Source organism: Thamnophis sirtalis, unplaced genomic scaffold (genome assembly GCF_051295495.1).
Source record: "Thamnophis sirtalis isolate CommonGarterSnake01/CBP01778 unplaced genomic scaffold, rThaSir2_p1.2 scaffold_2, whole genome shotgun sequence".
In the NCBI taxonomy this organism is placed as follows: Eukaryota; Metazoa; Chordata; class Lepidosauria; order Squamata; family Natricidae; genus Thamnophis; species Thamnophis sirtalis.
In genome coordinates, this window is record NW_028261382.1 from 5,970,080 (window position 1) to 5,995,262 (window position 25,183).

The window sequence follows — 25,183 nt, forward strand, 5'->3', positions numbered from 1 at the left end:
AGATGGGGTCGGTGAAAGGGGACAGGTTAGGAGAACCTAACACAAGGATTGGAAGTAGATGCCACTATTATAGCAGAGACTTGTACAAAGTCTTAATCTTGACCCATAGGGAGCGTGAAGGTTGTGTTAACCTTTCAGATAACATGATGAACTTCAGAGTAGTGAGATTTCATGGGTATCTATCACCACAATCCATGAACTTTTGAGTTGCTACCACAATATATGTTCTATTTTATCCCCCGCCTATTTCTTGAATACTCTACACATTGGTCATCTCAGAACTGAGTGTTTCCTTCCTTTCTGATTGTGGTTCTGAAAGGAAGTCAAGAAATGGGCTTCCAGGTTCTTTCCAAATATTGGGTGTTGAGATGTGCTGATGAGGCATGTTTTGTTACCTTCTCTATCTCTCTCAACCAGGGTCCCCTCAGGAGAAGTCCAAACTGATGTTTACCATGTACGATATCGATCGAAACGGCTTCCTTTCAAAGGAAGAATTCTTTCGGATGCTGAGGTATCTTCTGCTGGTTTTTGTTATCGTAACTGATCCTTGGTGGAGAGAGGCTAGATTCTCCATTTGCAGGCATTCTATATTGTACCTCTGGTCAGTTCCTCACCTGAAATTCAGCCTTTATACAACTGGGGCACAGGTGGTATTCAGCAGGTTCTGACCAGTTCTGGAGAATCGGTAGCGGAAATTTTGAGTAGTTCGGAGAACTGGCAAATACCACCTCTGGCTGGCCATACCCCCATCTATTCTCTGCCTTCCGAATCCCAGCTCATTGGGAGGAAATGGGGATTTTGCTCTTACCTTCCACTGGAATGGGGTGGGAATGGAGATTTTACAGTATTCTTCCATTGCCATGCCCACCAAGCCATGCCACGCCCACCAAGCCACACCCACCAAGCCATGTCATACCCACCAAGCCACACCCACAGAACTGGTAGTAAAAAAAATTTTGAATCCCACCTTTGATCTGGAGGAACGTTGACCCCCAACAATAAAGCACAACCTCACAACACACAGCCCAGTGTTTTGGAGGAGGTGATGCTGTATGGAAAATAATTTTCTAGATTTGCAGAGTAGGACTGATCTTATTGTAAACCAAGCTCATCCAGTGTTTCCCTCCAACCCTCAGTTTTTGTAAGTTCATTTGAGTCATGAGTGAAATTGACGTGCTATCAACCATGCTTCTTCAATTCAAGCAAGACTCTTCCGTTACCCATCAGTAGTCTTGTCTCAGGATTCCTTATTTCCTCCTCTAGATCCTTCATTGAGATCTCTAACAACTGTCTCTCGCGGGATCAGACCGAGCAGGTTATCGAATCCTTGTTCAAAGAAGCAGGATTCCAAGACAAGGAGGAGCTCACCTGGGAGGATTTTCACTACATGTTGAGGGATCATGACAATGCACTCCAGCGCACTCAACTTTGCGTCAAAGGTCAGCCGAATCCAAAACAGACAGCTCACACAAAACCTTCTGTTTGGGTAGGGGTAAGGAAGCCATACTTCTGGCAGCAAACAGCTCAGGATCTCCAGGAAGTAGAGGTTCTCATTCTTGTTATATTGTGCCTCCTTTTCTCATGTGTGATGGAATGAGGAAATAGATCCCCAGGAGGGAGGGGTGTGTTCCAGATAAATAAGAGGCAACTCGGCCCAGATATCAGGTATGAAAGAAAATGGGTGGAAATGGCACCACCCTATTAATTCCCAGAGTATATTGTAGATGCAAACAGTTCACCTTGGCAAGATTCTGTCTCTAGGTGTGACCCCTTAAAAGAATTCAACTTGGATGACTCTCCATGCATCAATCATGGTTTGGGACCTGACACTATGGGAAAGAAGCCAACAAAATGCCCATAACGTCAACTAGTATCCTACTTTTTCATTCTCTACTAAGTCCTTGATGGTCATCAATTGAACGTTCTTTTTTATCTTCCTCCCAGGAGTTCCAGAGAACCTCAAACAAAATGTAATCAACCGCGTGTCCTTCATTAACAAGGATCGAGATAACAAGTAAGCCATCTCCCAGTTACTTACCTTCTTGGCAGCCTGCCTAAACCTGTGTGGATTTCAGATGTGACACACTTTGCCCCAATCATAAATAATATTTTATTTGCAAAGATTTGTGGCATGTTTACGGTTCCCATCCTCTCCCCAATCCTTGTGGTCACCAAGTAACCAGCAATGAGAAGGAAATAAATATTCATGGCGTGGGGATCAGTATGTATTCATGAATGTAGAAAACCATGAAGGCCAAATTAAACATTTTTTTTTGAAAGTTTTATATTGTCCTGCTGGCAAAAAAATAAATATATAACAAGCTGAACTGCAGCAACTGAAGGATGTAGAAATGGCATTGCAAGAAGCCTTAAAAAGTTTAAATATTATAGTAGTAGAGTTAGAAGTTTAAACCTTAAGGGAGCTGAGAAGTTCCTAGGCGATAACCTTTCCTAAAAGTTTTTCAACTTTTTCAACAAACCCATCAAGTTTCTTCCGTGTTTTAACTGCGAAAGGCAACCGATTCTAAAAACCACATGAAGAGCCACTTATGAAGGCTTTTGATTATTACTTCCACATACAGAAATACAGCATCAGAAGGAAAGGTTTGATACCACATATTTCCTTCTATGGGGTTCTTTGCTTCCTAGAGAATAAAATTTAAACAGTGAAATCTACTTTCAGCTGGCCCTTCTGAACCCAATTGGGTTCAGAAAAATACTATATTTTTCTCACTATAAGATGCACTGGTGTATAAGACACACCAAGTTTTTGAAGAGGTAAGTAAGAAAAAAAGGTTTTTGATAGAGCCGAGGTGGCACAGTGGTTAAATGCAGCACTGCAGGCTACTTCAGCTGACTGCAGTTCTGCAGTTCAGCTGTTCAAATCTCACTGGCTCAGGGTTGACTCAGCCTTCCATCCTTCCGAGGTGGGTAAAATGAGGACCCGGATTGTTATTGGGGGCAATATGCTGACTCTGTAAACCGCTTAGAGAGGGCTGAAAGCCCTATGAAGCGGTATATAAGTCTAACTGCTATTGCTATTGCTATTGCTATTGTCCTCCCCAGCCCCCAGGAGCACTCTGCAGGCTTCAGCAGGGCTGGGGCAAGGCAAAAACATTCCTGTTTTTGTGGAAAATGAGCCATTTTTCACCAAAACGGAGGCATTTTTGCCTCCCCCCCCAGCCTCGCTGAAGCCTGCAGAATGCTGTTGGGGGCTGGGGGGAAGGCAAAAACGCCTCTGTTTTGGGGAAAAACTGCCCATTTTTTGCAAAATGGAATGCAGGATGGAGCTTCAGGAGGCCAAAAATGGCTGTATTTGGTTTATAAGAAGCACCAACATTTCCACACTCTTTTAGTGGGGGAAGTGCGTCTTATACTCCGAAAAATATGGTAGGTGGTTCAGGCAGACGATTGTGACATGCAAAGACAAGATTTAGAAATGTTGCATTTTTCTTGCCAGAGAAGACAAGAAAAGTAGCTCAGATGCCAAAATACCTTGCCTGGGCTTAGGTATTCTACTTGGTGGATAGGTGCCATAATCTTTAGATGGCTTGGTGTAACTTGAAATGGCACCATTCAAAACGAAGGACAATAAATCGTGTTTTAATGGGGTACACACAGTCCCAAATGCAACAAGAATACAATGAATTATGTGTCATTTAGGCCATTAAGAGGCCCTACCTCTTAAAAAAAAACAACCAGGTAGAGTTTTGGTGGGGGGAAAAACATTCCGATGAAAAGGAAGTGTCTTTTCCCCACTGAAATGTAGACCGTAAAGTCAAATTTGTGCTCCACCCTTGAGATTGGGGGATGACTGGTAGCCAACTCCGGAGATAATTGAAAGTCAAAACGTTTGAAAGAAAGGATCGGCTGGCCTTTTTCATGAAAATTTTAGAGTTCAAACCCACAAGGCACCTTGCTTACGTCCAGCATCAAAGACCGAGTGTCCTCTTTAAAAGCTGATGATCTTCTCCCTTACAGTGTCCTTCTCACTCGAGATACTCCACTGATCCTGGGTTCAGATTGGCTACCTGGCGAAGGAATAGGACAGGACTTACGGAAAAGGCAGGGGAAGAAGTAAGTCTGTGGAATGTGTAACTCATTCTAAATGTGGACAATGAGCTGTCCATCTTTACCCTACCATCTTCTCTGAACATGAGAGGCATTGACGAGGGATCAGGTAAGGGTTAGCGGCGCCAGTGAGCTAGTGAATCTTGTTGGGCACACAATTTTTGTTGTTGTTGTTGTTAGTTGTGAAGTCGTGTCCGACTCATCGTGACCCCATGGACAATGTTCCTCCAGGCCTTCCTGTCCTCTACCATCCTCTGGAGTGTATTCAAGTTCATGCCTACTGCTTCAGTGACTCCATCCAGCCACCTCCTTCTCTATCGTCCCCTTCTTCTCTTGCCCTCAATCTTTCCCAGCATGAGGCTCTTCTCTAGGGAGTCCTTTTTCCTTCTCATTAGGTGGCCAAAGTATTAGAGTTTCCTCTTCAGGATCTGGCCTCCTAAAGAGCAGTCAGGGTTGATCTCCTCTAGGACTGGCTGGTCTGATCACCTTGCAGTCCAAGGGACTCGCAGGAATCTTCTTCAGCACCAGAGTTCAAAGGCCTCCATTCTTTGGCGCTTAGCCGTTCTTATGGTCCACTTTCACAGCCATACATTGCAACTGGGGAAACCATAGAAAACACAAAAATAGAAATGAAATAATATTTGTGTAGAGTTTAGGTTGGAATAGCATCATTTCTTTAGCAGAAGCCATGCTGGATCAGATCCGGGCATTTATGCTAATACACGATAGATATTTCTGGGAAACTCAAGGGCAGATCACAGGTAATCCCATTTTCATCTCTGTTCCTGTAAAAGTACCCTGCAACCCTGAAGCAAACCTGGCTGAGCCCACCCTTATGGCTTCACGATTGCCACGGGATGGGAAGGAGGAAGGAAAATTGATAGCCGAGGGTTTGTAACCAAAACAAAAAAAATGTTTCTTGTGAGAACCAAGGACGTTTCAACAGGTGGCTGAAAAGAGGAGGAGCAGGAGGAGGAGAAAGTAACCGAGCAACCAGTCAGCAACTCTATTGGACAATGTGATGGATGACTTGTGGGAAAGGGGGAACTTTCAGTTTTAACCGGGTGAAAACCGCAGGAACTCTGTGCCAATAAATGGAATGGAAAATTTTATTTATAGGCCGCCCTTTTCCCTGAGGGGACTCAGGGCGGCTTACAACTTATGAGGAAGGGGATACAAACAATGACATATAAAAACAATACATAATTAAAAATAGAAACAACATTCACCATTCGGGAGGGGACAGATTACAATCTTTAACCCCAGGCCTGACGGGATAGCCAGATCTTGAGGGCTGTGCGGAAGGTCTGGAGGGTGGTGAGGGTACGAATCTCTACGGGGAGATCGTTCCAAAGGGTCGGAGCTACTACTGAAAAGGCCCTCCTCCGTGTAGTTGCCAGTCGACACTGACTGGCAGATGGAACTCGGAGGAGGCCTAATCTGTGTGATCTGATGGGTCGCGAGGAGGTAATTGGCAGGAGGCGGTCTCTCAAGTACCCAGATCCACTACCATGAAGGGCTTTATGGGTGGTAAGTAGCACCTTGAAGCGCACCCGGAGATCAACAGGTAGCCAGCGCAGCTCGCGGAGGATAGGTGTTATGTGGGCGAACTGAGGTGCACCCACAATCGCTCGCGCGGCCGCATTCTGGACTAGCTGAAGTCGCCGGATGCTCTTCAAGGGCAGCCCCATGTAAATAAATTGTTCTTTGAGGGATCTACCTGACCTGCCTCGGAGTTCTACTTTCTATGGGTGCATTACTTGGAATGTTGACAGTATCTATATAAGTAGATGATCAGTTATGTAGGCGAAATCATATTCCTTAGGAGTTGTGGACTTGTAATTCATCGTATTTATGAAGATCTGTGGTCATTACCCTTCTCTTGCTGCAAGTCATTTCGTCACCATAGCAGAATAAGACGCTTCAGGAGGAACCTGAGCTAAAAGCTACAAGAGATTCAGGAGTCTGGAGAACTTCAAAATTTGCTTTCTATTGCCTGGTTAATCTCGATAATTAAACTCCAGTGTACACATTCAGAATTTAAACAACTGTCAGTCCCATAAAAGTGTAAACACCCTTCAACTAGCTATCTCTGCAGCTTTACTCTTCTAAGTTTTATGGATTGATTGATTCATTCATTCATTCATTTACTCGCCACCCATCTCACTATCAAGTGACTCAGGGTATCAATGAGGCCGGTTATCAGAATCTGTCTGACCCAACCTTCATTATTTCCATTGAACACATTATAAATAGCCCATTATGTTGTTGATTTGTTTTACTATGTGTTTTCTGGCAACATTGCAAGAACGGGCTCTCAAACAAATCCACGTATCACTGCTGTGATTTATAGCAGCAAAGTCCATGTGAGTGATGCCACTGGCGTGAGCACAGTAGAAATGCAGACTTCTGGGATGGCTCCATGAGGCTCAAACACCTCTGGATATTCCACCCCAAATTAAGAAACAGAGATGTAGAATACTACGGTAGAAGGGTTCCACCACAAAACCGCGTTCGACTAAAGCGCGCTCGACGAAACCGCGTAGCTGACGTCATCACAGTGCGACGAAAAAAGCATGCTGTGAATGTTAAAGCTAAAATTAACCCCTAAACCTAACCCCCCTAAACCTAATCCTAAACCTAACCCTAAACCTAACCCTTAACCTAACCCTAAACCTAACCCTTAACCTAACGCTAAACCTAACCCTAACCCTTAACCTAACCCTGACCCTGACCCTAACCCTAACCCTTAACCTAACCCTAAACCTAACCCTTACCTTAACTTGAATCGGCTTGCTTTCAAAGCGCTATTTAAAGCGCCCTTTTTTCTCCGCGGTCGCTGTTGTCGCCCTGCTGATGACGTCAGCGACACGGTTTAATCGGGCGCGCTTTAGTGGAGCGCGGTTTTGTCGTGCCACGCGGTAGAAGCAGCCATGTTGGCTTTGCCAGACCAAATCAAGTTGCTATGATGAAAGAAATGATCAATGTACAACAGAATAAGGGAGTTGGAAGGGACCTTGGAGGTCATATAGTTCAATCCCCTGCTCAAGCAGAAGACCAATAACATTCCAGATAAGTGGCTGTCCTTAAAAGCCTCCAGTGAGGCTCTGTAGTTATGACAGTTTCAGTTTCCCAGGAACATGAGGTCCCCTTTTGCGACCTTCTGACAAGCAACGTCAACAGAGAAGACAGATTCCTTCACGGCCGTGTTACTAACTTATCAACGGCAGTGACTCACTTAACAACTGTGGCAAGAAAGGTCGTAAAACAGAGCAAAGCTCTCTTCATAACTGTCTTGCTTAGCAAGGAACCTGCTTTTCATATTTTGGGAGTCTCACAAAGACTCTTCCCAAAGTTGGACACTATTGGAATTCAGGGTTTAGTGATCTCCTGATCCACAAAATCTCCTGATGTTTCACCAGCAATTGTGGTTAGCATCTTCTAAGGCTGAGTGGATACTGGTCTTTCCATATCGTCCTCCCAATATTGAACAGAACAGAATAATAGAGTTGGAAGGGACCTTAGAGGTCTTCTAGTCCAACCCCCTGCTTAGGCAGGAAACCCTACACCACTTCAGACAAATGGCTATCCAACATCTTCTTAAAAGCTTCCAGTGTTGGAGCATTCACAACTTCTGGAGGCAAGTTGTTCCACTAGTTAATTGTTCTCCCTGTTAGGAAGTTTCTCTTTAATTGTAGGTTGCTCCTCTCCTTGATTAGTTCCCATCCATTTGTTTCTTCTCCTGCCCTCAGGTGCTTTGGAGAATAGCTTGACTCCCTCTTCTTTGGGGGCAGGCCGATATTGGAAGACTGCTCTCATGTCACTCATAGTCCTTCTTTTCCTGAAAAGAGACATATCCAATTCCTGTTATCATTCTTCATATACTAGGAAAGCATTTATGGTAGGAAACCAAGTTGGCAAATTCTTAAGTTTGCATGTGCTCAAAAATGCTCTGGTTCCCTTGCAGAACCATCTCTGGGGGGATCTTTGGAGATCACGAGGCTGGTTGTTTCAGAGCTCTAAGAAAAAGCAAAGTAGATCCCCATTTGCCTGAAACTGGCTCACTCGATGAAATATTGCAGAATCTGTTTAGGGTGTTGTTAGAGCAGAAGGTGTTTTTTTTAATGGTCTCCTGATCAAAATTTGCCCTGCCAGCAGGGGTGGGTTTCAACCAGTTCGCGGCGGTCCCCACGAACCGGTTGGTCGGCGAACCCGGAAGTAAGTAACTTCCGGGAACGGCAAAGGGCGCACCCGCCCGCCCGCGCTCCTTACCCGGTTTTGACGAGTTCTGCGCTTCCACGCATGCGCAGGACGCATACAGCGCCTGCGCGATCCTCCAGGAGCCGCTGGAGCATCGCACAGACGCTAGTACGCATGCGTGCGTTGCGCGCGTGCACAAGGACGCTGCCGGCCCCGTTCCAACCGAACCGGTTGGAACGGGGCGAGAAACCCACCCCTGCCTGCCAGTCAAGATTTTCCTGAGCTATTATTTCCCATTTTCCAGATTGACCTTCCCAGAACCTCACCTCTACACGGAGGCCCGGAGGGAGCGGTACCAGAGGAACATAATCCACCAGAAGATACAACAGTTCAAGAGGTTCATTGAGAACTTCCGGCGCCACATTATCTGCGTGGTGATATTCTCGGCCATCACCGCCGGCGTCTTTGTAGAAAGGGCATACTGTGAGTTACCAGCCTACTTAGCACCACCGAACCGGCTGCTCAGCTCCAGAGCTGAGGCGGCTAACTTGATTCAGAACTCCGCGTCCTCATGCCATGAGGAAGGCGAGGCGCCCGTCTCCGGGCCGGGCAACCAGTGGCAGTCACCACTAAGCATACCACGTACGTATCTCCTTGCAGCCTAGAACTAATGCTGGTGTAAAGCAAGACACTCCCGCTGCAAGTAGAGCTGTAGTAGTGGTTAACAAGAGAAGTTTGTTGCCAAACTTCCAGGTATGGCTTTTATAGTGGCTGTTTTGGTGACACAGATCTATAGGCGATGGTTCGTAACATTACTGGCAAGGCTGTGGTTGAACCATTGAAGATCTGAGTATCTTCCTTAGAAATCTTACTGTAACCTAACCCCTCCCCCCCCCTTTGGACACATAGTAGAGATCTGGAGGGGAGCTCCACATCTGTACACGTTGCTATGTGCTCCCTAATGCCTTGGACCTCTTTGGTGTTGCATTGCCATGCCTCGTCTGGGGCATGCAAGCATGTTGATCATCTGAGCATGTTGGAGGTGAGACGCAGTTATGGAAAGGCGGATGTCTCTTGAGGCTGCAGACCTGTGGGTGGGCTTCCTCCAAAGCTTTGCCCAAGGACCCCAGAGCTTCTGCTCAGAAGTGTCTTCTGGATGGTCATTTTCATTGGATAGACGTGGTGAACATGGAGGGACCCCATGAATGGTGCCTCCTCCGTTTAATTTCCCAACTCTCCCATTGAAACAGAAGCAGCGTTGAATCCAATGGGGTTGTAACCTGCTCTCATTGAGTTTATTCTGAGTCTGCCTCCTTTCTGGAGCACAGCTTGGTCTGCCAGACACCACCGGAAGGACACAAACAGGTCTCAGACTAGAGGGGAAAAAAGGAGAGTAACCCAGTTAACAGTTTTGTCACAATCTCAGTCTCCGGGACTCGCTCAAACCGTTTGTTTTGCAGATTATGGATTTGCCTCCCCACCCACCGGAATTGCGGACACCACCTTCGTGGGCATCCTGATCTCTCGTGGGGCTGGTGCCAGCATCTCCTTCATGTACTCCTTCATCTTACTCACCATGTGCCGGAACCTCATCACATTCCTGCGCGAGACGTTCTTCAATCGCTACATCCCTTTTGATTCCGCTGTCGATTTCCACCGATGGATCGCGACGGGAGCGTTGATCTTCTCAGGTAGATCCAAACAGAGGGAAACCAACTGAATCCTTGACTGACCAAACTAGAACGTTGCGATCCTTTGAAATGGTTTGCAACTAGATCTGATTTGGAACGGAAGGGTTAATAATTGCTGAAATTAGAAACTCTCTGAATTGCAAGTAGTCCTCGACTTACAACTACAGTGGGGAACCAGACTTTCCATTACTAAGTTAAGTGAGTCACACCCAGTGGTGGGATTCAGCCGGCTCGCACCTATTCGGGAGAACTGGTTGTTAACTTTCTAAGCAGTTTGGGGAACCGGTTGTTGGAAGAAATACACTTCTCCCAAAAATTTTGGCCACTACTGTACATTCCGGTTGCCGAGGATTTTGATCACGGTCATAAATACGCATCCCAAGTCTCTATTTTCAGTGTGGTTGCAACTATGGACGGTCACTGAACAAATCGTTCCAAGTCAACGGCTTCCTGGAGAACACCGCTTAGATTTCGAGGGTCAGCGTGATGGAGATGAAACTTTTTTCAAAATACCGAATCCTCTCTAATTTCTCACTGCTGCAGCTGCACAATTGTTGGCAATGCATTTCCTTGCAAGTGTGCAAGGAAAATAATTGGCAACAGTGGTGGAAATCAACCCCGGAACAATCTGGTTTTTCCAATTGAGGGGATTTTTCTAGCAATCTGGACCGAAAAAGGAACCGCCTAACACTTCCTTTTGCTAATCAAGATTGCCTAGTCTTTAAAAATAAAACTCACATCAAGGAAATTACAAATGTAACGCAAATACGAAGATAGGCGTGGAATATTTGTATTTTTGTAAATCCTGAACTTTGCCCAGTTCAAAGCTTGGGTTTAACAGCTTGGGTTCTCACCATTCAGCCACACTGCTATTTACCTGCCCATTTTTCTGTGTCATTGTTTTTTTTATAGCGCTATATGGCCCATAATTCCATGTCAGGAAATGTTTATACTGTAGTTATAGGAGATGCGAAATGGCAATTAAATCTGGTGGCACAGATGCCTAACCTCACCTTCTTTTTGTTTCCTGCAGTTTTGCACACTCTGGGCCATATTGTGAATGTCTACATCTTTTCCGTAACCCCTCTCAGCATTTTGTCATGCCTTTTCTCACACGTATTTATGAATGACGGGTGAGTAGAAAGTAAGAATTAGTGGTGGGATTCACTTACCTACCCTACCAGTTTGCAAATGTGAGAGAACCAGCCAAATATCACCTCTGGTAAGAATGCAAAGACAAATATCAGCGTTCCAAGTATCATGTAGAATTAAATCAGAGTCCAAGGCAAAACTATCCTTAAAGTTCCAATTTAATAAAGCAGACATCTTAGGCATATCTGTGTTATGGAATCCCAATACTGGAAATGACATCAGAATCCCACCCAGTTAAAAGTTCATGATTTTGTCCCCACACCCACAATCCAGCACATGGTCCAATCTTCTTCTTCCATGCTGGCATCCACACCCAGCTGCTTCCGGTCAGGTGTAAAAGTGTGGAGACAAAAGATGACCTTGGCTTCTAGTAAAGAATGAAAACAATACATTCCACAATCTCACTCCTGTCTGTTCCCCCCTCCCATCAACATACTAAAGAGACAGCATAATGAAATAAGAGAAAGTGTGGCAGGCCAAAATTCTAAAAGGAATATAATTGCAGGCCTCACAACAAGAGTGAATTAACTTCCAGGTGACCGGAGAAAGAACGGAGACTCTTAATTTAGAGGAAGCTCTGTGTAGTTTGGAAGTAGGGTAGCATTTGTACAGACGATGGTGGATTGAGTAAATTCAGCCAATTTATATTATTCACATCTAACCAACTCCAGCTTAACACAGGGGGCGCCAAACTTGGAAACTTTAAGACTGGTGGACTTCAACTCCCAGAATTCCCCAGCTAGCCAAACTCCTTCAGTCTTAAAGTTGCCATGTTTGGAGACCCCTGCCTTAGCACAATGTATGAACCAGGTTGTATTGTGGGTTGTTGTAATTTGCCCTTGTTTTGTTTTTCTTTCCAGATCACAATTTCCTCCCAAATACTACTGGTGGTTTTTTGAGACCGTACCAGGTAAAATTCTGTCAAAGTTTGTTGCAAAAATCAAATCCAGAAAGCTTGCACACAGATAACTGATTCAGCAGGATTCGTTTAAATAAGAAACTTCTTCAGGTATAAGAATATATATACAATACCAACAGCAGAGAACAGTTTTAATCTTTCAGTTCAGAGTTCAGCGTTGCAGACAACTAGTTTCAGTTTCAATTCTCAGCACAGCACTCGGAGCTGCAGGGCTAAACCACGCCCAGGCTCCAAGCTGTTTCAGCTCCCATTGGCTGACCTTGTTACTAAGCCCTATCCATTGGCTGACCTTGTTACTAAGCCCTATCCATTGGCTGACCTTGTTACTAAGCCCTATCCATTGGCTGACCTTGTTACCATGTCTCTGCTGGTTCATGAATATTTTGACAAATTCAAATATTAATTCTGGAGATCAGATTGCAGTTAACATCTGGGGGATTGGGTAGATGACGATCTGGGAAATCATACAAGTGGCCAGGTCCAAATTATTCATGTGGTCTGAAGCTGATGGGGGTAGAAAGTGGGTGTTTGGTTTGTTTGTTTAGTGCATTAAGCCTACTTTAGAGTTTACATTAGCCTTTGAGTCCATTCTCAGCTCGGTTCTGAAGAAGGGTAGAACGGAAAATATAGAACTTCAAGCATTGGTATCTATTAAAAGCTGCAATTGCATCATGATGATTACATATGTAGCAGGATATCATGGCCCAAATGATGCAAATGAAGTATTTGTGCTGTTTGTGCAATGTTGTGTCGTTGCTTGACCTATAGAGAAAGTTTCAGGTTGTCCACCTCTGAAGTAGATGGAGATAATGGTGAAGCAAGATGATATCATGTGCTCCCATACTTCAGTTGACATTCCCTTGTCTTCTCCTGATCTTCTGCAGGCATGACCGGAGTGCTATTATTGGTCATCCTTGCAATCATGTATGTATTTGCCACTCATTATTTCCGACGAATCAGCTTTCAAGGATTCTGGATTACCCATCATCTCTATGTGGTTCTTTACATTCTGGTAAGTGGACAGTTACAGCCTATGATAATTCAGAAATACGAATCGTCCACAGATGAAGGAAGATTCATACTATTCACATATACCGGGGTGGGGGGTGTCTCCAAACTTGGCACCTTTAAGACTTGTGGACTTCAAGTCCCAGAATTCCTCAGCAGGCCATGGTGGGAGTTGAAATCCGCAAGACTTAAAGTTGCCAAGTTTGGAGATCCTTGATAGATACCATCTTCATACTGTCAGATTTCCAAAAGATGCCCTGAATAATTTACGAGCCTCGAGACAAAGTTCAAAAGAAATCCAGTTATTTATTAGGAGAAACCTTTTGGCCTTTCCTGCCATGGAGCCAGATCTGATTTCCGTTTAATGGTGACTGAACTTTACCCCTGTGTCTCCCCTCCCCTCAGTCTGTGTCATAAATCACATCCACCAACGAAGTGCTGCAGCAGGTTGTAAACTTTCACGCCTCACGTGCCTGCTGTAGAAATCTGAGATCCGACCCTGGTCGAAGATATGGGTGGAATTCTCTCCCCCCCCCCGCCCCCCCCATTTCTTCCAATGTCAACTTGGTAATAAGCATGGAAATGCTTTACAAGTTGACACATACTATCAGTGGTGGGATTCAACCAGTTCGCACCTATTCGGGAGAACCGGCTGTTAACTTTCTAAGCAGTTCGGAGAACCGGTTGTTGGAAGAAATCTCCTTTTGTTTTTTTCCACTTTACAGGGCTAATCCTGTAAAGAAGGCAGGAAGGAAACATTCTGGTGTTGTTTCTAGCTTCATCTTTATTGCCCTGTATACAGAAACTGCCTCTCTGGTTATTGTAACAGCTAAAGTGAAGCGCCCATTGATGTGAGTGACATTGAGTTGGCCATGCCCACCCAGTCACATGACCACCGAGCCACTCACCCCCAGCTGGTCATTAGGGCAGAGAACCGGTTGCTAAATTATTTGAATCCCACCACTGCATACTAAATACGAAGAGAGCTAAGAGTTTAATGATAGGGTTTTCTATACAAAAAGAGCATCCTCTCCAAATAGAATGGAAAAAGAATTCAAATTGAAGGCTGGACTATTATTGACTTGAGGGAGACTTTGAGTTTGAGCAAGTTTATGGGATCCTGAGGACTTCCAAACTATCTTTAGATGCTTTCACTCTTTGTGAGTCTTCACCATCCGAGAAGAACCTCTTGCTTTCTGTTCATTCTCGTGGACTAAAATGATGTGTAATGTATTTCTAGGTGATCATCCATGGCAGCTACGCTGTGGTACAACAGCCACGCTTTCATATTTACTTCATTGTCCCAGCGCTCATCTATGTCGCCGATAAACTCCTCAGCCTTAGCAGGAAGAAGGTGGAGATCAGCGTCATTAAGGCTGAACTGCTCCCTTCAGGTAATGCTGCTCTCCTGTAGCCTCCTTCCTCCTCAACCCTCAGGTAGAAGATATTCTCAAAGAGAATATCTTCTACCTGAGCACCCTCCCAGATGTGGACTTCAACCCCCAGAATTCTTAGGAACGGTCTTGCAGAGATTATGACAGTTGAACGCCATATATCAGTGATGGCAAACTTTTTCAGCACCGAATGCCCAAACTGGAATATGCGTGCATGTACATGCGCCAAAGTATCGGAAACCCGAATGTGCATGCATGCCGGTTGGTCTTCGGGTTTCCGGCATGCGTGCCAGCCAGCTGGTCTTTGTGCATGCTGAAGCACTGGAAACTCAAAGACAAGCTGGCCACTTGCCTGTTTTTTGGCTGTTTTTCGGGCCGTTTTTGGCTCAAAAAATGCCCTGTTTTTGGCTCAAAAAGCAGGCTGTTTTTGGCTCAAAAAAACGGGTTGTTTTTGGCTCAAAAAAACGGGTTGTTTTTGGCTCAAAAAAACGGGCTGTTTTTGGCTCAAAAAACGGGCTGTTTTTGGCTCAAAAAAACGGGCTGTTTTTGGCTCAAAAAATCGGGCTGTTTTTGGATGAAAAAACAGGCTGTTTTTGGCTCCAAAAAAGGGCTGTTTTTGGCTTTAAAAACTGGGCTGTTTTTGGCTCAAAAAAACGGGCTGTTTTTGGCTCAAAAAACTGGGCTGTTTTTGGCTAAAAAAAAACGGGCTGTTTTTGGCTCAAAAAACCGGGCTGTTTTTGGCTCAAAAAAGCGGGCTGTTTTTTGGCCATTTTTCGGACTGTTTTCCGGCACTCTGGCACTCGTAAAGACCAGCTGGCCAGCATGCATGTGCATGCTGGAAACCAGAAGAGCAGCTGGTGCGCATGACCACAGAGAGGGCTCTGCGTGCCACCTCTGGCACATCTGGTGGGTTCCTACTGGTTTGGACCGGTTCAGCCACTCAAACCAGTGGTGGGTTCCTACTGGTTTGGACCGGTTCAGCCACTGTGCATGCACGCATAGCACGCATCAAGTGTACCCACACAGCACACCCATGCAGCATGCCCCATGCAGCAAACCAACAGTAGTACCTGCCGGAATGAACCCGTGGCACATGTGTCATAGGGTCCCCATCATAGCCATATATCTAAAGGATGCCCATTGAAGAAAGTTGATCTAAAGAGACTCGCTGGAACCTGGAGGCCACATCTGGCCTGAGTGGTCCAACATAGTCTTTACTGTTTGTAGCTTCTCAGAGATAATCCTCTAGTTTAGCTCTGCCTTATCTGAAACTTGCTTGTACCCAGATCATTGTAGAGAGCATTGTTGACTTGACCTTTCGTAGCAAATACACAGGAAGCCTTTTTTCCCCTTGATTCAGGGGTCACCAACCTGCAGTTCCAGAGACCCCAGGACTTTGACTACAGGTCTGGACAATGGGTACGGATTGCGTGTTTGTCCCTGGGGACCAACGAGTACCATCCTTTCACTCTGACATCTGCTCCCCATGAAGACCTGCTAACTCTGCACATCCGAGCAGCTGGACCTTGGACAACTCGCCTGCGGGAACTCTACTCGCAAGAAAGCATCGCGGAAATCGGCAAATATCCCAAGGTCAGTCTGGATTTCTGTTTCGCCTTGCTTTTCTCCTGGTGTCAATTTCAGGAGAGGACACGCGGCCAACAAATATGGCTGGCCAACGTCAACCAAAACTCTTCTGGTTCCAACCCGAAGATTGCTTTTCTTCCAATCCCCCCTGTAAATAGTTTGTAAAAATATACCCTGTCTCCCCGAAAATAAGACCTCCCTGGATAATAAGCCCAATTTGGCTTTTGAGTGCATGCGCTAAAATAAGCCCTCCCTGAAAATATTGCAACACCGCAGCAGCCATGAGGTGACCACGCTCGCCGCCTCCTGCACCTCAAAAATAATAAGGCCTCCCTGAAAATAAGGCCAAGTGTGTCAGGGTTCCAAAAAACCCTGACCCCTGTTCCCCCCAACAAAATAAAACTCAGAGAGTTATGTTTCCTCAAAGTTCCACTTTATTAGAGATGTCATGTTGGCACATCTGGGAAAACCCGAATCTGAAAGCTTCCTGGGTTTTCCCACCCAGTTGAAAGTTCAAGATCCTGCCCCCAACACCCACAAGTTCATCACGTGGTCCAATCTTCCTCTGCCACGAAGACAGATCCACATCCGGCCAGGTGCAGAGACAAAAGTGACCTTGACTTTCTAAGAAGAATGTTATTATGGCTACATATCAGCCAACTCCATATAATTCCCCTCTCCCATGTTTCCAGAGTAGGAAGTGTGGCAGATCTGAAATCCAAAAAAGAAAAGACGGCTTGCAGGTTTGACCAAGTGCTTATTTCGGGGGTCAAAAAAAATAATAAAACCCTGTCTTACTTTCGGGGAAACACGGTAGAATCCAATCCTTGTTATACTCAATGGAAACCATCTGAACTTCATTGTCCAAGCCAACAAACTTCCTTCTTTACCTCTGTTTCTTTGTAGCTCTATCTGGATGGGCCATTTGGAGAAGGACACCAGGAATGGAACAAATTCGAGGTGTCAGTCCTGGTGGGCGGTGGCATTGGAGTGACCCCCTTTGCCTCCATCCTTAAAGACCTTGTCTTCAAGTCTTCCGTTGGCTCCAGAATCCTATGCAAGAAGGTGAGACTGGACCAGCAGAGTTGTGATTGGGCTGCTGTACACCACTGACCTGAGATAGTGTCAGTGTTTGTGTTTAACATCAGGTGGTACGACTACTTTGACGATGAACTGCGCTACTTGAAACAGATAGTGGGGTTGTGGGACTTTGCTATGTGTGTTACATCTCACATTTCCTGACACTTACAGATGGGGAAAGACGGGCTCATACATTACATTTTATCTAGGCGGTATTTCCACTTTTCGACAATTCTTTAAAAAATTGTTTAAAAAAATGCAAAAGAGCTATACTGACCGAGGCTTCCCAAGAGCAGGAAGCAAACTCCTGTTCCCCTTTTCTTAACTTATTGTGAATTCTGCTCATTCACATCCAGCAAAGTCTTTCAAGGGAGGATTTACAAGCACAGACCTTATCTGGCTTGGAGAGCTGCCAGGCCGATCTCTGCAGAACCTGGCAAGGAGTCTTTGAGAGTCACGAACCAATGAAGCGAACTAATGGTCTCCTGCAAACTCCACTCCCCTTTCGCTCCTCTTTTATTCCCTCTGGGAGGGGCCATTCACAGTCCACCTGTGGCCTTCCTCCCAAGTTGACCCCTGTTCTATAGCTGCTCCCTTCGTCTGGCAACTCTGTGCATGCGCACACTGGGAACAGGCTCCAGCTGTTTGTCTGCCTCACTGATGTCTGACTCTGAAGGCAGCTGATAACTGTCAGACGGCTCTGGCCCCCCTCTCTTCCTCCGACACAGAGCCCCCCCATCAGAGCCTTCCCCAGACTCCAGGACCGGCCCAGGTTCCTCTCCAACCTCCTCACTGTCCGAATCTGCTGCCAGCTCCATTGGCCGCTGGCAGGACATAACAAGAGGAAACATTGGAGTGTTGTTTCTCAACTTAGGAACTTTAAGATGTGTGAACTTCAACCACTAGAATTCCCCAATCAGTATGCCAAAGTTGAAAAACATTTACATTAGAGGAAAGAGCACACCCTAAAATAAGGTTTCGTTTTAGAATAACCTGCAGAACTTATATTACCGCCAATTGTTTACAAACATAGACACTTTGGGCAAAAGGTTAGAGGGATATATTAGAAATGACTTTGCATTTTCATGGGGATTTTTTTTTTAAGAATATAGAATTCACTTTTTGATACAAAACATGGGAAGGACAATTCCACTATTGAAAAATTATAGACATTATAAGGAGCTGACGGCCTTTTTCTTGTTCTTCCCAGATCTACTTCATTTGGGTAACCCGGACACAGCGGCAGTTTGAGTGGGTGGCCGACATTATCCGGGAGGTGGAGGAGAACGATCAACGTGATTTGGTCTCTGTCCACATCTACATCACCCAGCTGGCTGAGAAGTTTGACCTGCGTACCACCATGCTGGTAAGTCCCCCACAGTGGTGGGTTCAGTGGTGGGATTCAGCCGGTTCGCACCTATTCAGGAGAACCGGTTGGTAACTTTCTAAGCAGTTCGGAGAATCGATTGTTGGAAGAAATCTCCTTTTGTTTTTTTCCACTTTTCAGGGCTAATCCTATAAGGAAGACAGGAAGGAAACATTCTGTTGTTGTTTCTAGCCTAATCTTTATTGCCCTGCTTACAGAAACTGCCTCTCTGGTTAACCCTGATTACATTGTAACAGCTAAGGTGAAGCGCCCATCAATGTAAGTGATGTTGAGTTGGCCATGCCCACCCAGTCACATGACCACCAAGCCCCACCTACCCTGCTGGTCATTAGGGAAGAGAACCGGTTGTTAAATTATTTGAATCCCACCACTGGGTGGGATTCAAATAATTTAACAACTGGTTCTCTGCCCTAATGACCAGCTGGGTAGGCATGACTCAGTGGTCAGTGGCCAACTCAACATCAGTCATGTCGATGTGTGCTTCACCTTAGCTGTTACCGATGTGTGCTTCACCTTAGCTGTTACAATAGCGTCATGGTTAACCGGAGAGGCAGTTTCTGTAAGCAGGGCAACAAAAATGAGGCTAGAAACAACACCAGAATGTTTCCTTCCAGCCATCCTTACAGCATTAGCCCTGTAAAGTGGGGGGGGGGGGGACACAAAATGAGATATCTTCCAACAACCGGTTCTCCAAACTGCAATAGCAATAGCAGTTAGACTTATATACCGCTTCATAGGGCTTTCAACCCTCTCTAAGCGGTTTACAGAGTCAGCATATTGCCCCCAACAACAATCCGGGTCCTCATTTTACCCACCTCGGAAGGATGGAAGGCTGAGTCAGTCCTGAGCCAGTGAGATTTGAACCGCTGAACTGCAGATAGCAGCTGAAGTGGCCTGCAGTACTGCACTCTACCCACTGCGCCACCTCGGCTCCGCTGCTTGGAAAGTTAACAACCGGTTCTCCTCGAATGGTTGTGAGCCGGCTGAATCCCACCACTGGTCCCTGTTCCCCCACCCCCCAGTGCAATTTACTTGGGGCTCTATATCGAGGCACCTTCAAGAAATAAAATTCAAGAAGTCATGTTCTCTTCTATTAACCTTAAGTGTTAGTAGCAAAAAGCCCAGAGATTGAGTTTTGTCCTAGAGCGTCTGCAGTGCGTCCAAAGGAATTGGGTATGCACCATTAAAAATGGTGCAATTAAGAAATAAAGGTGGGATACAGTTGGGCAGATCAGGAAGCGCCCAACTCATTTTGATCTTAACTATGACTATTGTGTGCCTTCATTCCCAGTCTTCTTGGGTCTCCTCATTTTCAGTCTGGGACCAATGTTTCTGATAGTACCCATCAGTCTAGTTCCACACTTCATGGTGACCGGATTAGTGGTTGTTGATCCCTCAATGGAACAGAGGTCCTCCAGATGCCCAACAGCTGAGTTCTAATGATCGGTTGATCTCTTTCCAGTACATCTGTGAACGTCACTTCCAGAAGGTCCTCAACAAGAGCCTGTTCACAGGCCTGCGTTCCATCACCCACTTTGGACGACCACCTTTTGTGCCCTTTTTCTGCTCCTTGCAAGAGGTCCATCCTGAGGTCAGTAACCACCTATGCAGGTTGGGGAAGGCGGTGAAGACTGAACTTCTGTGGGTTCTGTGATGATTTGTTGCAGGCAGGAACATTTGTGCATGGATCAGAGGGACTCTCAGCTATGTGGTTGAACTTCTTAAGGAACCTCCAAAGGTTCCTTGACCCAGCTCCAATTGCTTGAAAGACATTTCAGAGAGGAGGAAATCCATGAGAAACTTCACATCTCTTTACAGCTAAAGACAGAGGAGGAATGTGATGGGAACTTTGGCTAAATGTTGCCTTCTCCCATGGCTGCTCCTCCATCTAGATCACTGTTTTTCAAACTTAGCAACTTTAATACAAATGGATTTCATCTCCCAGAATTCCCCAGCCATGATGTTGGCTGAGGAATTCTGGGACTCCAACTTCCACATGGTGGCTGAGGAATTCTGGGAGTTGAAATCCACTTATATTCAAGTTGGGCCAGGTTTGGCCTCGATGTTGAAGCAGGGGGAAATTTAATTATTTCCCACATTTATTGTATTTTGCACCTCTGTGATTCTGAGCACTTTTCTGCTTTTTGTTCCCAGGTACGGAAAATTGGTGTTTTCAGCTGTGGCCCACCGGGCATGACAAAGAATGTGGAGAAAGCATGCCAGAAAATCAACAAGCGGGATCAAACTCACTTTATCCATCACTATGAGAATTTTTAGTCATTGTCTTCTGAAGACTCTATAAGTAGAAGTCACCGTTGGCTGTATTCCTTTCTTTCCCTCAAAAGGGAAGGAGAAAGAAATAGCCTTATTTTCAACAGAGTCTTGGACGAAATATTTTAGATGTTCAGAAAGCCATACTTTTTGTCCTGTCCAGAACTTCAATTGAGGTCTCACAGTTGACAAAGATAATCAAGGGCCCATCCTTGGTCAGCCCCCACAGGTCTCACATTTGCACCTCCTGTAAGAAAAGTCTGGACAACTAGAAAACAGAGTGATATGATATCATTGAGACTAAGGCAGCCCTTTCGTTACAAGTGCAAACTCGTTCAGAATTAACAGGTAACTAAACCTCCTAGATTATAGCTTTGTAACACTCCCTGTCAATTATTTATTCAACAATCCTTAATTCACTCCAACAATTATAGTTCCTAAGTTGAACAGAGATAAATTATTCTTCCCTTAACCCAATTTAACCTCACTGTTTATCATCAGCGTAAGCTTAAACGGTGCCTTGAGTTCCAGCAACATGTGTGAACCTGTTGGATTTATGTTAGAAGTAGCTCTGATTTTACAGGTGACATTGGACACATAGAAGCAGCCGTGATGGACAGATAACGATAAACATAGAGTGGAAAATCCTATATAGATGCTGGGTCAAATAAAGGATATCCTGCAGGCTGGTTGGGGAATTCTAGCAGTTGAGGTCCACATGTCTTAAAGTCTATGGAGCTTCTCGGACATCCATGGCTGTCCCGAAGGTGCTTTTTCAAGAGACAACTGGACTTATTTTTTTCTTTGAAGGCATTCCACTTCTCATTCAAGAAGCTTCTTCAGTTCTTCTGAAGAAGAAACTTCTTTGATGAGAAAAAGACAAGAAAGTCTAATTGCCTCCTGAGAAAGCAGCTTTGGGACTACCGTCATCCGGATAATTGAGACACTCTACAGACTTTTAGCTACACAATTTGGGACACACTCCTCCCTATAAAATGCTAAGCATGTCGTAGGGCAGTGTTTCCCAAACTTGGCAACTTTAAGACTTGTGGACTTCAACTCCCAGAGTTCTCCAGGCAGAAGAGCTAGCTGGAGAATTCTGGGAGTTGAAGTCCACAAGTCTTAAAGTTGCCAAGTTTGGGAACCACTGTTGTAGGAGTTTATACACTGAAGTTGAATGCAGACACCTACTCCGAAAACATAGCTACTAATATAGATTAGAACTTGACCGCTCTTATGCCATATTGCCGAAGGTGGTAGAAATAAAAACATTAGAGAATTCTTTATGGAGCAAACTCTTCATGGAGCGCGTTCTTGATGGCTTGGTTGATTCCTCTAAGATTTGTTTCATTCATTTTGGTTTAGTTGATGGAGTGCATTAATTGTATGTATGTTTGTATGTAGTGCTCATATTAAAGATTTGTTTCAACTGAAATGTATATTCTCTTGAATCAATTTTTTGTTACTTTAACAATGACTTCCAGGAGTCCCCATTTATTTTGTACAACCTACTAGCCTGGGTTTTTTTTTCCCATTTGTTGGGAATGAATGAGGTTCTCCTCAATGTTTGAATGTCATCTACTCTGCTGGTGTTCCAAAGAATCATGAAGATCTGGCTCTTTGTCCAGCCCTTGGCAAGTATGCTAGTCAAGGAACTCTGGGAAGTCCTGCCAAAATTGAGAAATGCTGGACTACACCAAAGATTAAAAGCTTCCAAGGGGATAATTGTAGATTGTAGATTGTAGAAGTTTATTTATATGCCGCCCTTTTCCCTGGGGGGACTCAGGGCGGCTCACAACCCAAAAGGGGGGGGGAGACAAACTTGTAACATATAAGACAATAAATAATTAAAACACAACATTCATAACATTCGTTACAGTCTTAGCCCCAGGCCTGGAGGGTGGTGAGGGTACGAATCTCCACGGGGAGATCATAATGAGAAAGATAGATAGATAGATAGATAGATAGATAGATAGATAGATAGATAGATAGATGGATGGATGGATGGATGGATGGATGGATGGATGGATGGGTGGGTGGGTGGGTGGGTGGGTGGGTGGGTGGGTGGGTGGGTGGGTGGGTGGACGGGTGGGCGGGTGGACGGGTGGACGGATGATGGATGATAGATGAATGGACAGATGAACGGGTGGACGGATGGACGGATGGATGGATGGATGGATGGATGGATGATGGATGGATGGATGGATGGATGGATGGATGGATGGATGGATGGATTATGGATGATGGGTGGATGGGTGGGTTAGTTCGCTTAATTGGTCTGTGACTCTCCGAGACTCCTTGCCAAGTTCTGCAGATATTGGCCTGTCAGCTCTCCAAGCCAGATAAGGTCTGTGACTATAAATCCTCCCTTGAAAGACTTTGCTGGATGGGAATGAGCAGAATTCACAGTCAATTAATAAAAGGGTTTTTTGTCAGAACAAGGAGTTTGCTTCATGCTCTTGGGAAGCCTCGGTCAGAACGAGTTCATACATTGTGCTGAATCAGGGATCTCCAAACACGGCAACTTCAAGACTAATGGACTTCTGCTAGCTGGGGAATTCTGGGAGTTGAAGTCCACAAGTCTTAAAGTTGCCAAGTTTGGAGACCCCTGTGTTTTGAGCCATAGTTGGTTGGATGCTGGGTTTCTAAATTATATAAATTGCAATAAGATGCAATATATTCTGAATCTTTCCCCCGTCCCATCCAGTCCACCTCGAGTTCATGGCAGTCTGGCCCTGGGCAATAGCAAAAGGCAAGTGTGAAGTGGCAGGTGACACTTCTGGAGCTTTGGCCAATGCCCCTTTAAACTGGTCTCTTCCCTGGCAAGGACATCTGCCCTATCACTCCTGTGGGCTCTTGCTTGAGTCAGCTGCTCCCTCTTCAGCTGATGCCAAGTTCGATGACTAGGAGCAAAGTTCCTTCATAAGCCTGGAGGCGCTTCGCAGGAAGGCAAAGCTATAATTATTGTCTAGACAAATACAGCCGTTGGTTTCACAGCAACTCACGTTTACATATGAGCTGTTTCTACTGAGTTCTGCAGAAAGACACCAAATCAGATCTCGGTAATCCTTTCAAATCCTCAAGGGGAGAGAAGGGTTAGAGGGCTGAGAAGGGGATGTCGGGTGCTTTCACACGCAAGATTTGTGACTTGGCTTGTCATCCAAAGATGGAACAGGAAGATCTCATCCCCTGTGATTTATAGCCAAAAAAGGAAGGTCCATGATCATCGCACCACATCGGAAATTGGCCCGTGGAGTCACAACTGCAAGAGATCCAGCAATCCTGCTTTTGTCTTTGGAGAAAGGGGTAGTTCTTAAAAGCTGGTGGCATGTAACAGTAGTGTATTAGCCCTTAAGCAGACTAAGCATGTGCTTAGGGCACCAGGCCCAAAGGGGGCACCACAAAGTTGAGAAAGGAAGAAAAAACAAGGAAGATTTGCACAGTATTTACAAAGGAGGGGGGCACCAAGGTTTGTCAATGCTTAGGGCACCAGCGAGCCTTAATCCACCACTGGTGGCATAGGGCTCAATCTGGAGTTGTCTAGTTCTTTAACTTTAACTTTAATAGGATTTGTATGCCGCCCACTCCCATAGGGACTCTGGGCGGCTCACAACAAAGTAAAAGCATTTAAAATATTTAAAAAATACAATATTAAAATTAATACAACATCCATTCCATCTAAGCGCGGCTGGATATCAATCAACAGCCCCAGGCCTGCCGGAACAGCCAGATCTTGGTCGCTTCACGGAAGGCCAGGAGAGTGGTGAGGGTCCTGATCTCTGCGGGTAGCTCGTTCCACAAAGCCGGTGCAGCTACAGAGAAGGCCCTCCCTCGGGGAGCCGCCAGCCAGCATTGTCCGGTCGACGGCACCCGGAGGAGGCCCAACCTGTGTGATCTTATTGGTCGTTGGGAGGTGAATGGCAGGAGGCGGTCTCTCAGGTAGCCAGGTCCAATACCATGGAGGGCTTTACAAGTAATGACTAGCACCTTGAAGCGGGTCCGGAGACCAATGGGAAGCCAGTGCAGCTCGCGGAGGATAGGTGTAACATGGGTGTATCTAGGTACACCCATTATCGCTCGCGCGGCTGCATTCTGGACCAACTGTAGTCTTCGGACACTCTTCAGGGGCAGCCCCATGTAGAGCGCGTTACAGTAATCCAGTCTTGAGGTGACGAGGGCGTGGGTGACCATTCGAAGTGCCTCCCGGTCCAGATAGGGCCGCAACTGGTGCACCAGGCGAACCTGGGCAAAGGCCCCCCTGGTCACAGCCGACAAATGGTGTTCTAACGTCAGCTGTGGATCCAGGAGGACACCCAAATTGCGGGCCCTCTCCGAGGGGGCGAATAACTTCGCCCCCCAGGCTAAGAGGTGGAATGTCAGGACCATCCTTGGGAGGCAACATCAATAGCCACTCGGTCTTGTC

At 45.6% G+C, this 25,183-nt stretch overlaps 1 protein-coding gene across 1 annotated transcript in view; it reads left to right on the forward strand.

Moving 5' to 3' along the window:
- The window catches only part of DUOX2 (dual oxidase 2), a 45,149-nt gene extending 23,434 nt beyond the window's left edge, over nt 1–21,715 (forward strand). The window contains exons 19-33 of the mRNA XM_087704117.1: nt 418–511; nt 1,264–1,439; nt 1,945–2,014; nt 3,982–4,077; nt 8,576–8,754; nt 9,732–9,962; nt 10,996–11,095; nt 11,975–12,024; nt 12,918–13,045; nt 14,282–14,435; nt 15,796–16,028; nt 16,929–17,087; nt 18,313–18,468; nt 19,952–20,080; nt 20,644–21,715. Coding sequence (XP_087560243.1) covers nt 418–511; nt 1,264–1,439; nt 1,945–2,014; nt 3,982–4,077; nt 8,576–8,754; nt 9,732–9,962; nt 10,996–11,095; nt 11,975–12,024; nt 12,918–13,045; nt 14,282–14,435; nt 15,796–16,028; nt 16,929–17,087; nt 18,313–18,468; nt 19,952–20,080; nt 20,644–20,766 — 2,078 coding nt within the window. The 3' untranslated portion in view covers nt 20,767–21,715. The remainder of the gene's footprint in view (nt 1–417; nt 512–1,263; nt 1,440–1,944; nt 2,015–3,981; nt 4,078–8,575; nt 8,755–9,731; nt 9,963–10,995; nt 11,096–11,974; nt 12,025–12,917; nt 13,046–14,281; nt 14,436–15,795; nt 16,029–16,928; nt 17,088–18,312; nt 18,469–19,951; nt 20,081–20,643) is intronic.
- The last annotated feature ends 3,468 nt before the right edge of the window (nt 21,716–25,183 follow it).